Genomic DNA, 15,813 nt, shown 5'->3' with positions numbered 1-15,813 from the left:
TGTAAATGATAGGCCTCATCCTTGTCATACACCTCTGAATTTCTCTTGCCTGTTATTTATTCTCATTCAACTCTTGTTTCACTGCTTAACTCTTAAGCAATCTTGAATTTGTAAATACAAATATTAATAGTGTTATTTAACAAATAAAACAGGAAACGCTCATTAGTAGAGGCACATATTTTTGGTAAATAAAAAAGCAAAATTTCAGTACAAAAACTGAGTCAATTTCAGGTTCAAAAGCGGTAAATAAAATGATATATCGGTGTTATAGCGGTGAATAATTGGATGAAAAGTGGTATATAAAAAGACATTTTGTTTTTAAAATTGTGAATATAATCCTAAATTTGATTTAAAAACTACACTTATTCCACAGAATTAACATTTCACTTCTAATAGCACATTTATGTAGTTGTAAGAGTATTAAGTTTATTTCTGTGTAAGGAGTCCATTTTTGCTTCTCCAATATTAACAGCAGAATTAATCAATTTTCCGGGAATTTCATAACTCTCAGGATAATTCAGACCTCAGAAGGTGTCGCATCGGTGAATAAACCCTGAATTTAGTGTTTAAGAGTTAATTTCGCTTTTTGCAGTTCATTTCGCATTATTTCGTGACAAAACATGGTCACAAAATGCATCTCACACCTTTCAAAAACATGAAAAATTAACACTACAATGTGTTTTTTCAAATTTCGTTTTTTCGGCAAAAACGAAATATGCATGTCCCTACTCATCAGATAGAAAAAATTCAAATTTTTGCAGCCGTGAGCTGCAATTTCTGGTGTAGGAGTGAAGTAAGAGAGATGACAAAAACAATATTGTTACCTTCAGTATTGCCAGGTCCAGATCGAAGTTGTAGACAGTACAAAAGAAAACATGGTTCTCTTGCTGGGCTTGTCGAAAACTGTGTGATGTGGGAGGGGTCCATGGAAAACATTACTGGATGGCCTTGTTCAGGCCAGAGGGTGTTGTTACGCTCATGGCTGATATATAGGCCCTCTCCCATATTTTATCTACTGAGGTATTGGTGGACTGGGGTATGGGGTGGATGAAGCTACCTGGAAACAGTCGTAATTTGGATGCAGTGAAGTCCAGGTTTAGGATGGAGGAGTGGTGGATGTTTCTCCCAGGTAGAAGCCACCACAGGTGTTGTAAATGAGGTTAGAGGTGTGGCAGGTTCCTTTGAGATAGGGTGAATTTGCCAGTGGCATGGTTTATCTGGAGGGTACTGTGATGGTAATGAGGCAGGTTTAGCACCTGTATTAGCAGTTGTATTTGTGGGCTGGAAGTGTATGGTGGACCAGGATGTTCTGGAGGAATGGGGGGGGGGGGGGTGTTGAAAGAACTCTGGGCTTATTGGAGATGATATTTCTGGTGTTGGGATCATTTTGGGGGGGATGGGAGGAAGGGAACTTAAGGTATGTCTGATTTTATTGAGGTGGGGATGATATTGGGTAACAAGTACAGGGAGGTGTGTGGTATGTTTCTTAGTGGACGTCTTATGAGGCAGCTCAGGGTATTTGGTGACCAGGATGGAAGAATATCCATGGTTTACCAAGACTTGGTAAATGGTGGGTGAGGTGTTCAGGCAGTGTCTGTGAGGTCTAGGGAGAATGGAGAAGTTTTAAGTATTGCATATGGTTGGTAAATTTGATGTGGATTGATGTTTTCAAATTACTTTCTCATTGTGCACGTCCACATCCAGGGAGGTGATTTGGTTGGAGGAGTGGGTCCTGGTGAACTTGATGGAGCATAAGTGGTTTGGTCCAGGAAAGTGGATGGTTCCCCATGTGTCCAGAGAATGAAGAAGATGTCATCTGAGGACAGGTTTCAGGGGTTAAGTCTTCAGGAACTCTGTTATTTATTTATATATATATATATATATATCTTAGGGATGTGACGAAGCTGAAAATTTACCGATGCCGATGTACTCACCGATAATTTTTGGAACCGATACCGATTCATAAGATTATTAAACAGAAATGGGATGTTATTTTCTGCATGACAAAAATAAATTTGGTATGTACATTTCTATTGCATATCATATGTATATACATATATATTCTCAATAGATGCGAATGTACATTTGCATCTACAAAAGGTTATGTGAACCTAGAGATTTAACATTAGTACACAAGCAGTTCTTTGAAATGCAAAATAAATTCCTGTTCTGCCAGATTCAACTTCAGAAATACGAGATTTGGAAGCACTTCAGGAAGTAACCTACTTCTTTTATCGCAAATCTGTTCAGCAACACTGAACACTCAATCACTGAATACTGATGCAGCAGGTATGCTCAAGTATTTTCTCAGCACTTGCTTCAGGTTTGAATACTCATTTTTTGAATTTCCAATGCAACAGCAGATCCTGGTTCAGCAATGTACTGTTTTATTTCCGATTTATAGTTAGGTTGATCCTCTAAATGAGAGTTTGCAATAATTTTATTACAAAAAGTCTACAATAATGACAAATCATAACCAAATTTTCAATAAATCCAACAATACTAGAATATAAAACTAGTATAATCTGTACCGGTTTAAATATCGGATTTTTGCCGATACCAATGCCGATATGTCAATTTCTGCCGATTTTCATACATCTGTAATCGGCTTCGGCACATCCCTAATATATATATATATATATAATGTTCTTGATGTAATGACTGGTCTCTGCTTAACAATGCAGCATGTGTTTCAGACAGCTAGTAACTTTACAATAAATCTTCAGTTAACATGAGGGGGAAGGTCAATTCCCTCCTTGATATATGTAGTATGCATGTGTGTGTGTGTGTGTGTGTGTGTGTGTGTGTGTGGCAGGCACGCTGTCTCAGTGGTTGACTGCATTAAGTCTTCAACTTTCAATCTCACCAGTGGATTTCCTGGGGTTGATTCCCAGTTTGGCCATGGACATTCCTCATGAGTGCCCCCTTCATCAACTTTATCACATCATCATCATCTTTCAATGAGCCAAAAGTGGCAAAAAGATGTATAATAAACCAAATCAATCCCTTGTGTGCGGAGATTATCAGCCTTTTTATTCATATGAAATGGAATGATGATTAGGGTTCTCAGTTTTATTCATAGAATAATGGAAGTAAACAACAGTTCCATGCTGGCATATTCGCACATGTATCCATGATAAGCAGAGTTTTCACCGAATTTGAGCTTATTCTTCCCTGCCATGGGTAAGCACTGCAATTTCCTCAATGCAAACTTCTGCAAGCTGATGCAAGTGGAAACTTTCACCTGGCCTTGTAGGCATGCATAACTCGCTGCATCAGACAGTGGGTCCATGTACAATGGGTGATGTTTACAAGTTATGATATAAGACTACATTACAGAGTTTGGTTTAAGCCCCTATCACACGGAACTGGATTTCTAGTTGGAATGCTCTAGTTGACGCTGGACTGGCTACCCATTTGCTAGTTTTCGCCTCACACGGTACTTGTTATCCCGTACTTGTCGATAGTCTTTCGTTCCCATAATGGCGGCCGCGCGAGATGTAAACAACGTATCACTTCACACTTTTAAAATACGATAACTATTCAACCGAGAGGAATATCGCTTCGTATTAAATGGTTTTAGGTAGAGAAGAATGGCGCTGATTAAATACATACTTTACAACGTTTACTATACACGTATGGAAGAATAGTTTAGCTTTTTCAATTGTAAACATGCCTTTCGTGTTGTATGCACTCGGAAGTCACAGACAAAAAAAGGTTACTTTACAAACTCACAGAATATCTTCACATGGCCAAACTTTGCTCTGATTGGCTGTTCCACAGAATCTAGTCGAAGAAGTTAGTAGCAATTAGAACATGTCCTATTCCTCAAAACCAGTCAAGCAGTCAGCCAGGCGGCCATGATTTCCAACTAGAAAGTCAGTTCAGCGCCAACTAGGCCATTCCTACTAGAAATCTAGTTCCGTGTGATAGGGGCATTAGTTTATTTTTACTTTGGGTCTCTGTTACTTTTAGCTAATCAAGAAGATTACGATGAGTGGTGATGGAAATCATGAAGGAACATTCACAAAAAAAGAGGCCCGGTTGTGATTCAAACCCCAGACCCCTGGGCTAACCACTCTGCTCACAGAGTTCGAGTCCGAATGATTTTTTCTACAAATATCAAAACATTTATGTCAATTTTTTAATAACACAGCATATACCAGCATATGAATGTAACTGCTGGTAACAGCAAAATATAAAGAATTTAAGAACCTGTCTTAAAATATTATTACATACATGAACTGGTAATATTGTCGTAAAGTAAATATTGCAGACTGACATTTTATCTGACAACAGCAAAAGCAAAGAGGAGGACTGTTCCGGTATCCTCCTGAGGCAACATGAGGAAAGGACTCCGAGCCCACGCAAGGAAGAGTTCGCTTTGCGGCAAAGACTGACAGCGGGAGGAGAAGGCAGGTGTTTGGGATAGATTAGTGTATGTATTATTATTTGTGTTATCAATGTGTGAAAATTTGTATATTTTAAGTATTCATTATACTTGTCGCCATTAGGTGGCAGGACAGTGCAGACTCTGCTTCGGAGACTGTGCAGGGCATGGTACATATCGGGAAATACCCGCACTGAACGAGAGAACAGCGAGAGACATTGCTACACGGTGGTTGACTCCATTCCAATGTAATCCAGTGTCAGTGTACATTAAATAGTGTATATAATCAGTCCAGTGTTTAAATAAGAAACGCAACATTTTATGGTCATTTCCGGGCCGGATTAGTTTACAAAGTGAACGGTTCTGTGAGATATGACGTGTTACACATCAGAACACACGTCTCAACTCACCCGCCATGGAAAGAACGAGTGTTTTCGCGCGGTATCGAAGTGACTTTGTATGCAGTGTTCCAGTTACAGATGTGTACTGACATTCGTACTTACGTCAATATATGGTTGCATGTTATGTGCTGAATCGTAGAACTTTGTGTGTCACAGTACTTATTACGTATTACATGTAATTTTCAATCACAACCGTTACGCGTGTGGTTTGAACAGACATTCCGTATTGTTATTTCGTGCGTACGTCGAATGTTTTGTTACAAGACTGAGTTATACACGGTAGTATGCAGTGGACAATAAGTGTTATCTGTTACGATAATGCATCACGGGACTGAGTATCATAAATTTGGACAGTTTTGAGCATCCACTACATTATCCTGCTGTTGGCTGAAGTGACGTCATCGCCAACGCCCAGGGAAGCTTCAGATCAAGGTCAATAGTTAGCTAGGCTCACACCATATTTTGTTTACTCTTTCCTCACGTACTATTTCCTACATATCTTGCCCTCTTTCCTTCGCGATGGATAAGAGAAAAGAGTGTTGATACGCAAAAGAGCTGGATTTAGGGGACAGTTAACACGAACACAAGCATTCGTCAATGCCTTTGAAGATATGGGGGAAGTTCAAGAAGTAAGGGTCCGTTTACAGAATTTAACACCTTTGTGGGAAAAATATGATGAAGTTCAAACACGTTTAGAAGTAGAAGATATAAACGAGAATCACGAACCTCACAGGGGGGATTTTGAAGAAGTTTACTACAATGTACGGGGTAAAATGGAATCCATTATAGAGAAACATAAACAAGCACAAGCTGCACCTACAGATGGATCAGATGTTGTAAACAATGCTTCATCATTAGGCACCAACCACATCAAATTACCCACGTTTCACGGTAATTATCAGGATTGGTTAGCATATTCAGATGCATTTCAGGCTATGGTTCACACAAATGACAATATTCCTAAAATACAGAAATTCCACTACTTACGTTCATCATTAGAATCTGAAGCAAGAACACTTATAGATACTTTGCCCACGAGCGATTCAAATTACGATATTGCATGGCAATTGTTGAAGGATAGATATGAAAATAAACTACTGATAGCAGCAAGTCATGTCAATAACATCTTGCATGTGAACGCAATTAACAAGGAAAATCCCAGAGAATTACGTCAGTTCATCAATGATGTCACCAGTAACTTAAATTCTCTTCGAGCCCTTGAATTACAAACACCGTTAGAAGATGTTGTTTTGATACATCATTTTTTGGCTCAACTTGATTCTCACACAAGAAGGGACTGGGAATTAAGCCATACCGATCAGTCATTCCCTACACTAAAGGAACTGTTCACCTTTCTAGAACAAAAATGTCAAGCTTTGGAATCAATGAAGTCTGTTCACGTAAACAAAAATGTCAATGAACCCAAGGTTAGTCTTAAACAGGAACACATCCGTCAGTCAAATTCTTACCTGACAACTACAAATACACAATGCTATTTCTGTAAATTAGCACATTCCTTATATTCATGCAAGTATTTTGCAGGCGCAAGTCTGAAGCAGAAAGAAGACTGTGTGCGCAACAACAAACTTTGTTATAATTGTCTCAGATTGAATCATAATTTTAGGAACTGTACTTCAGGGAATAGTAGACGCTGTGGATTGAAACACAATTCACTGTTGCATCCAGACGAAGGCGGTAAACAAGGAGGTCCTCTAAGGCAAGACCAGACACGAGGGATGAAGCTGCAAGGACAACTTCAGTACAATCTTCATACTGCACATTTAAGAGTAAACCAAGATCACACGTTCTGCTATCAACAGCTTTAGTAGAAGTCATCGATTCTAGGGGACAACCACATACATGTAGAGCTCTCCTGGACAGTGGGTCTCAGTCAAATTTCATCAAGGAAGATCTTGTTCAGAGACTACAGTTACGAAAGCAGAAAATTCATATTCCAATCAGAGGAATCAATAATGTTTCATCGGAAGCCAAGCACAGTGTAGACATTCAGCTGCGCTCAAGAGTGTCAGACTTCTAGACTTCACTTACTTGTCTGATACTCCCACGCATCACAGGGAACGTACCTTCTCAAGTTATTCATCATGAACATTGGAACCTACCAACCGACATTGAGTTAGCAGATCCAGATTTCTACAAACCAGAAGGGATAGATCTACTAATTGGATCGGAACTTTACTTGCACTTACTTCTTCCTGAAAGACAAACGAGAGATGAAAACTATCCAGTTCTTCAAAATACTGAATTAGGTTGGATTTTAGCTGGTCGGATGGAACAGCCTGTACAACCTAGTACACCCACGGTAGCATGTTTTGTACGCATGGAAGACCATTTGGATTCTCAATTACAGCGTTTTTTCGAGTTGGAGGAAATGTACTCGAAACCAAAAACCGCTGAAGAAGTAGCTTGTGAAAACCACTTCAATCAACACACCACCAGAGATGAAACAGGGCATTTCATTGTTCGTCTCCCATTTGATCAAATCATACAGAGCTAGGGCATTCATACAACCAGGCATTATTGAGATTACATCAGTTAGAGAAGAGGTTTCAACAACAACCAGAGTTGAAAGAGGAGTATGGCAGAATACTCGAGGAGTATGAAATGTTGGGACACATGAAGCCAGTACAACCAGATCTAAATGAAGCTGATGACTTGTCATACTATTTACCACATCATCCAGTATTCAAACCTAGCAGCAGCAGCACGAAGGCCAGAATTGTTTTTGATGCATCAGCAAAAACAACAAATGGAGTCTCATTAAATGATGTACTGATGGTCGGTCGAACCATACATGACGATCTCCAGTCTATAGCTCTTCGCTTCAGAATGCACAAGGTTGTATTTATGGCAGACGCCGAGAAGATGTTCAGACAAATTCTGATTCATCCAGATGACACTAAGTTTCAACGCATACTTTGGAGAAAATCTACAGATATGCCAGTACAAACTTTCGATCTCACAAGAGTCACATTTGGTTTGGCATCATCACCATTTTATGCGACCAAAACATTGCAGCAGTTAGCTGAAGAGGAAGCAACCAAGTTTCCGAATGCATCCAAAGTTTTACAACGAGATGTTTACGTTGATGACCTCCTCACTGGAGCCAACAGTATTGAAGAAGCTAGACAGTTGCAAGGAGAACTAATCGATGTACTGAATTCAGCAGGATTCACTTTGAAGAAATGGTGTTCTAATCATCCAGAACTTCTTGAAGCAGTACCAGCTACTCATAGAGAAATGCAACTACCATTTCAGTTTGACAAGGGAGCAAGCGTTACAGGTTTAGGCCTCACATGGGATCCAGTCACAGATAAATTGCAAGCAAATAACAAGGAGATAGTGTCATGTTATGAAGACAACATCACTAAACGACAAGTAGCTTCTATTGTCGCATCAATCTTTGATCCTTTGGGACTAGTGAGTCCAATAGTAATTTCTTACAAGATATTTCTACAACAATTATGGTTCCATAACATGGAATGGGATGATAAGTTACCAGATCAACTCAACATGGAGTGGAAACGTTTGTTTCAACAGTTAGCAAACATTAATCAGATACAAGTTAACAGATTTGTGCTAGTTCAAGGAAAAGTGGTTGACATTCAACTCCACGGATTTTCAGATGCATCGCAAGTTGCATATGGCTGTTGTTTGTATCTTAGATCAACAAATGAAAATGGTGAAACCACTGTACATTTACTTTGTTCACGTTCGCGTGTGGCACCTATAAGAAGGATCACTCTTCCTCGTCTTGAATTATGCGCTGCTTTGTTGCTGGCGAAACTAACACACAAGGTGTTACAACTACTACAATTGGAAGTCAGTAGACTCAATCTATGGACCGATTTGAAGATCGTACTGGCGTGGCTTGCATCACCTGCAAGACGATGGAAAACCTTTGTAGCGAATAGAGTTTCACAAATTCAAGAATGTTCTAAGCCTCAGTACTGGAAACATGTAGTGTCAGCACAGAACCCCGCAGATTTAATCAGCAGAGGGACAAATGTAGACTCACTACACACCTCTCAAATGTGGTTTCATGGCCCTGATTGGCTATCACTTCCAGCAACAGCATGGCCTTGGAGTCCAACATCGTCAAGGGATGATGACTTCAAACTCGACGAACTTGAAGAACAAAGAACAACTACAGTAAGTCTAGTCTCAAATGCACCAACAATAGAATTTATCAGCAGATTTTCGTCGTTATTGAAACTTCAAAGAGTGATTGCATATTGTTTGAGATTTCTACACAATGCAATGAACAAACAAGAGAAACACACACGATCATTGTCAGCAAGTGACTTTAAGATCAGCGTTGCATACTTGCATTAGAAGCATGCAACACGAAGTTTATGGCAAGGAAATACGAGAATTGTCTTCTAACTGTCAGGTGTCAAAGGATAGTCAACTTTCAGACTTGCATCCTTTCCTCGATGACAAGCAAGTACTCAGAGTTGGAGGAAGACTTAGACACTCACAGCTACCATATGATAGCAAACATCAAATCATATTGCCACCGAAGCATCATTTAACTGAATTGATCATTCTTTCAGAACACCACAGGCTATTACATGCAGGACCGCAACTCCTTATATCTTCATTACAACAGGAGTACTGGATACCAAGAGCGAGACAAGTGGTCAGAGCTATTCTCCACAAGTGCCTCATTTGTTTCAAATTAAGGGCATCTATTTCCAACCAACTCATGGGACAATTACCACCATCCAGAATACAGTCCACTAGACCATTTCTAAACACTGGAGTTGATTACGCTGGACCAATTATCATCAAGCCGTCAATCACTAGAAGCAAATCAAGGCTGAAAGCATATGTAGCAGTATTTGTATGCTTTACCACAAAGGCCATATACCTAGAATTGGTCGGAGATCTCAGCACCAAGTCATTCATTGCTGCTTTGCGAAGATTTACGGCATGCAGAGGAAAATGTTTGAACTTGTACAGCGACAACGGAAGAAATTTCGTCGGTGCCAATCGTGAATTACAAGACTTGAAGAATGTATTCCAATCATCAGACTTCAGCAAGTCTTTAGAAGACCATGCAGCTCAGGAAGGATTCAAATGGCATTTTCTACCACCCAATAGCCCAAATATGGCAGGACTTTGTGAAGCAGGAGTGAAGTCCATGAAGCAGCACCTGAGAAAAAGTGTAGGGAACTCTGCTCTCACTTTCGAAGAACTTGAAACACTCTTAGTTCAAATCGAAGCATGTCTTAACTCCAGGCCCCTCACAGTATTGTCACATGACCCTACAGATCCCAGTTTTATAACCCCTGGCCATTTCCTTATTGGTGCACCCCTAACTAGTTTTCCTGAGTCTAGTCTAACTAACATCAAAGAATCCAGTTTATCCAGATGGAAGAAATTGCAGCAGATCTACCAACAACTATGGGACCGTTGGTCAAAGGACTACTTGCATTCCCTGCAACAGAGGACCAAGTGGAACACCCAAAAGAAGAATTTGGAACCAGGAACAGTGGTCTTAGTGAAGGAAGATCACCTACCTCCACTTACATGGAAACTTGCTATAGTTGAACAAGTGCATCCTGGTGCGGATGGACTAGTGCGTGTTGCAACTGTTCGCACTTCATCTTCAACCTATAAACGTCCAGTTAACAAACTAGTGCCTCTGCCAATAGATCATTAGTTGTACTTTTGTTGATCGACTCGATCAAGGGGGGGACTATGTTTGGGATAGATTAGTGTATGTATTATTATTTGTGTTATCAATGTGTGAAAATTTGTATATTTTAAGTATTCATTATACTTGTCACCACTAGGTTGCAGGACAGTGCAGACTCTGCTTCGGAGACTGTGCAGGGCATGGTACATATCGGGAAATACCCGCACTGAACGAGAGAACAGCGAGAGACATTGCTACACGGTGGTCGACTCCATTCCAATGTAGTCCAGTGTCAGTGTACATTAAATAGTGTATATAATCAGTCCAGTGTTTAAATAAGAAACGCAACAGCAGGTTATTGCCATGCCTCTTTAGCCGCCACACTTGCCGGTGATCCTTACCGGATACAGATCAGTGTTGCCATATTCAATTGACAGAAAAGAGCTAAGTTGCCTAATCGGGTTACTCTGAAGGTGTCAACTCACACTGGGGAAGGATGGCACAGTGGTAGGTAGCATTGCCACCTTGTAATCAAGGGGTCCCGGGTTTGATACCTGGTGGAGGCACAAGTTGTTCGGATCCCACTTTAAACTGTAGATCCAGTCCCGATTAGCCTTATTGTGCATAAAGTGGACATAAAACGCCAAATCAAAAAAAAATCAAATCACACTGGGGAAAGCAAACTACCAAGTGATATTTTGTATTTACACTAAATATCAGTGATTACGAAAGTCCTCTTTGTCCTTTTTCGACATCATGGGCGAGTAGGAGAAAAGAGGGATGGGGATGGTCAAGGGGTCCACTGTCCTAAAAATGTCAACCTAAAATTCTATATTTCACACATATATTATTATTTCGGTTACAGGGATTTGTGATAATTGTTGAAAGGGGCAATTGAGATTGACATACGTTGTTGCAGGAATTCGATAATTTCGGATTGAAGCAATGTTTTTGAGGTAGCAGCACTGTTTTTGGGTGAAAACCTTACTTACAAGCATAATTTCCCGATTGTTATCTTAGCACGCTCTGAAGTGTCAGGTGTCGCAGGTTCGAATCCTCAGCAAGAAATGGTTATTTCAATTTTTATTGTTATTATTTTACTTACATGATTATAAAAATTAATAATTACATACACAAAAAAACTAATTTTATTTCAATAATTCACCGTGGATCCTCATCGTCACGATTATCCTATAAAGCGAAAGCCTTAAAGGTAGCAAGGGACGTAAAATATACGAAATAGTTGTGGTGTCAGAAATTAGATTTATGTGGATTTAGCGAAATATGGGAGTGGGAGTAGTTAGGAAACAGATGAAGACTACATCTACTCTACATACGTCTTATTTGAAACGAAAAGTTTCGCGATTTGGGCAAATCTGGTTTCAAAAGAACTGGCAACATTAGTACAACTGGACTTCTTGCAGTGTAAGGTTCCGAAGGAAATATTGGTTATTGGGAAGCGCCGATGCTGAGAGGGGGGGGGGGGCAAGGAAGATGGGGTGCTTTACGTGTTACAAAAGTAAACAACTGTTGGCGGGAGAAACTGTCCAGTGCGAGTTTTGTGAATGGTGTCTTTCGTCTTTGTGTGGTTTTCGGGCATTGTCAATTAATTAACAAGCGGAATGGAGCTTGCTCCGAGTTCAGAGGTGGCGGGTTCGTCCTATCTGAACAGTGTGTGTACTTGTGCGATAGAAGATATTTCGGTATGTATCAAATTACGTATTTCTTTATTAGGCTAATATTTATTGTGTCACCAACCAATGTTTGCGATTTCACTTCAGTGCTTAAGCCAACATTTTTTTCTCCTGATTAATAAATAAAGCCCCTATCATATCACACGGAACTGGATTTCTAGTAGAAACGCTCTAGTTGACGCTGGACTCAGCCCTGGCCCAAAACCATGGTAACGGTTGAAGTTTTTGCGTGCGATGACGTGAAACCGGCCAAGTGAATGCATCACTTCAATGTGAAGTCACGTGAAATGACAAAACGACAGTGTTGCAGTATGCAGATATTAAACACCAGAACAAGAACAATGTCTAGATGAGGATGTGTACTACAGGCTGTGGAAAAGGAGATGCGATAACCACTAACGCCGTCAAACGGTTGAGCGGGAACTTTACGTCACATACCATGAAGAAGTAATAGGATCTGAGCTGATTATGTCCTTTGCGATTAGTCCACTCAGAATTAGTTCACTTCATCAAATGATTTACTAAATCTCATCAATTTACATTGTCGAATTCATTATTTGAGGTTTTTTTTGTTTAGGTACAACATCTTCACCGAAGAGAAAATTATGCTCATTTCTTTGTTTTCCTTGACCCTGTACATCCAGTCAGAAATGCGCACTGCAGATTCTAGCATTAGCATGATTCACGTTAGCGTTTCCACACGAATCCAAAGCTCTGTGATCGAAGAATCCTTTTGATAAACGTATATAACGTATATATTATGTTCAACGTATTTGGAAGATGTATCTTGTGCTGAACTAAAATAAATAATTATAACAAGTGGTGTGCGGTATCTCGGAAAGTCGGGACCGGGATAGGAAAGAAAAATTCCGTCCCTATCACGACTTCAGCAAATGACTTCCTTAAATTTCTGGATCCCGAGCATTCGGGAAATACCGAATGGTCATTTTAAAACGGTATTAATTCTTGACGTTTTCTACATTGCAAGTGTCTGGAACTTACCGGAAATTGTTAGTTTTCATTCCAGAAATGCAAAGAAAATCACTTAAGGTGAAGATGACAATTTGAGATTACCCGACTAGTCGAGAAATTGCGGATATTTCCCGTCCCGAATGTCGGGATTTAAAAAAAAATCCCGTTCCGATCAAAAATATTCTGTCCCGCATAACAATAAGTACCTATCTATATTTATTTTCAATTTGTCTGAAGCCACAAAATGTAAATGGGTGGAAATTCTCATTTGTGTACTCGATTTCGTGTGTTCAGTTTCTGGCATGGTTTCCTATCTGCATAGTGCAACACTAGCGCATAGATTTGGAATTCATTTCATGGATAAATTCACCTCTTACCGTCGTTTCGTCATTACGAGTAAACAACGGATTGGCCCAACCTATACTTCTAATAACCTTGGCTGGACTGGCTACCCATTTGCTAGTTTTCGCCTCACACGGTACTTGGTACACCGTACTTGTCGATAGTCTTCCGTTCCCATAATGGCGGCCGCGCGAGATGTAAACAACGTATCACTTCACACTTTTAAAATACGATAACTATTCAACGGAGAGGAATATCGCTTCGTATTAAATGGTTTTAGGTAGAGAAGAATGGTGCTGATAAAATACATACTTTACAACGTTTACTATACACGTATGGAAGAATATTTTAGCTTTTTCAATTGTAAACATGCCTTTCGTGCTGTACGCACTCGGAAACCAGACAAAAAAGGCTACTTTGCAAACTCACAGATTATCTTCACATGGCCAAACTTTGCTCTGATTGGCTGTTCCACAGAATCTAGTCGAAGAAGTTAGTAGCAATTAGAACATGTCCTATTCCTTAAAACCAGTCAAGCAGTCAGCCAGGCGGACATAATTTCTACCTAGAAAGTCAGTTCATCGCCAACAAGGGCATTCCAACTAGAAATCCAGTTCCGTGTGATAGGGGCTTTATTCTGGTACGACTGCAATTCGATACTAGATTTTGGTAAAGTTAAGCCCCTATCACACGGAACTGGATTTCTAGTTGGAATGCCCTAGTTGGCGATGAACTGACTTTCTAGGTAGAAATTATGGCCGCCTGGCTAACTGCTTGACTGGTTTTGAGGAATAGGACATGTTCTAATTGCTACTAAAGCCCCTATCACACGGAACTGGATTTCTAGTTGGAATGCCCTAGTTGGCGATGAACTGACTGTCGAGGTAGAAATTATGGCTGCCTGGCTGACTGCTTGACTGGTTTTAAGGAATAAAGCCCCTATCACACGGAACTAGATTTCTAGTAGGAATGCTCTAGTTGACGCTGGACTGACTACCCATTTGCTAGTTTTCGTCTCACACGGTACTTGTTACACCGTACTTGTCGATAGTCTTTCGTTCCCATAATGGCGGCCGCGCGAGATGTAAACAACGTATCACTTCACACTTTTAAAATACGATAACTATTCAACCGAGAGGAATATCGCGTCGTATTAAATAGTTTTAGGTAGAGAAGAATGGCGCTGATAAAATACATACTTTACAACGTTCATTATACACGTATGGAAGAATATTTTAGCTTTTTCAATTGTAAACACCGTGCACTCAGTCACCATAGATGATACTCGACATGCCTTTCGTGCTGTATGCACTCTGAAACCACAGACAAAAAACGCTACTTTGCAAACTCACAGATTATCTTCACATGGCGAAACTTTGCTCTGATTGGCTGTTCCACAGAATCTAGTCGAAGAATTAGTAGCAATTAGAACATGTCCTATTCCTCCAAACCAGTCAAGCAGTCAGCCAGGCAGCCATGATTGCTACCTAAAAAGTTAGTTCAGCGCCAACCTACTAGAAATCCAGTTCCGTGTGATAGGGGCTTAAGACATGTTCTAATTGCTACTAACTTCTTCGACTAGATTCTGTGGAACAGCCAATCAGATCAAAGTTTGGCCATGTGAAGATAATCTGTGAGTTTGCAAAGTAGCCTTTTTTGTCTGTGGTTTCCGACTGCATACAGCGCGAAAGGCATGTTTACAATTGAAAAAGCTAAAATATTCTTCCATACGTGTACAGTAAACGTTGTAAAGTATGTATTTTATCAGCGCCGTTCTTCTCTACCTAAAACCATTTAATACGAAGCGATATTCCTCTCGGTTGAATAGTTATCGTATTTTACACGTGTGAAGTGATACGTTATTTACATCTCGCGCGGCCGCCATTATGGGAACGAAAGACTATCGACAAGTACGGTGTACCAAGTACCGTGTGAGGCGAAAACTAGCAAATGGGTAGCCAGTCCAGCGTCAACTAGAGCGTTCCTACTAGAAATCCAGTTCCGTGTGATAGGGGCTTAATATTATACGAACTACTTGGAAGACGTGGGGGGGGGGGCATGAGGTGGGAGGCGCCCAAGTCTTACGGCTCCTCCCTTAAATGTCCTACTGGTAACCGGTAACACTTTTAAAAATCCCACGCCACGCCACTGGCATATACCATATGATATATCCCTTTCAGATTTTTGCTGTATGAGAGTAAAACTCTGGAAACACTAGTTTGAAACTCTTTCAGAAGCATTACGTACAAAAGGTTAGGTTATTAAGAGAAAAAAAACAAATATCTAAGATGGTAATTAATCTTCAGTAGTGTCTGCGTTCCGAAAGTCTTAACGAAACAAATGCATTCAACG

General features: G+C 40.1%; 2 protein-coding genes across 2 annotated transcripts; both read left to right on the top strand.

The window, feature by feature from the left end:
- Nucleotides 1–7,413: 7,413 nt before the first annotated feature.
- Nucleotides 7,414–9,144, top strand: LOC145978731 (uncharacterized). Its single transcript, XM_083111538.1, has one exon. It carries the CDS (start codon nt 7,414–7,416, stop codon nt 9,142–9,144), a length of 1,731 nt encoding a protein of 576 aa, XP_082967664.1.
- A 4-nt stretch (nt 9,145–9,148) lies between these two features.
- LOC145978730 (uncharacterized) lies at nt 9,149–10,477 on the top strand. Its single transcript, XM_083111537.1, has one exon. It carries the CDS (start codon nt 9,149–9,151, stop codon nt 10,475–10,477), a length of 1,329 nt encoding a protein of 442 aa, XP_082967663.1.
- Nucleotides 10,478–15,813: the final 5,336 nt, after the last annotated feature.

The sequence above is a fragment of the Lepisma saccharinum genome, chromosome 25, assembly GCF_977018435.1.
Source record: "Lepisma saccharinum chromosome 25, izLepSacc3.1, whole genome shotgun sequence".
In the NCBI taxonomy this organism is placed as follows: Eukaryota; Metazoa; Arthropoda; class Insecta; order Zygentoma; family Lepismatidae; genus Lepisma; species Lepisma saccharinum.
The sequence above is the reverse complement of the archived record's forward strand: the minus strand, read 5'-3'. Positions and strand labels throughout refer to the sequence as shown.

Excerpts from the sequence above, each read along its gene's own strand:
- LOC145978731 (XM_083111538.1), top strand. The coding sequence starts at position 7,414 with ATGTTGGGACACATGAAGCCAGTACAACCAGATCTAAATGAAGCTGAT.
- LOC145978730 (XM_083111537.1), top strand. The coding sequence starts at position 9,149 with ATGCAACACGAAGTTTATGGCAAGGAAATACGAGAATTGTCTTCTAAC.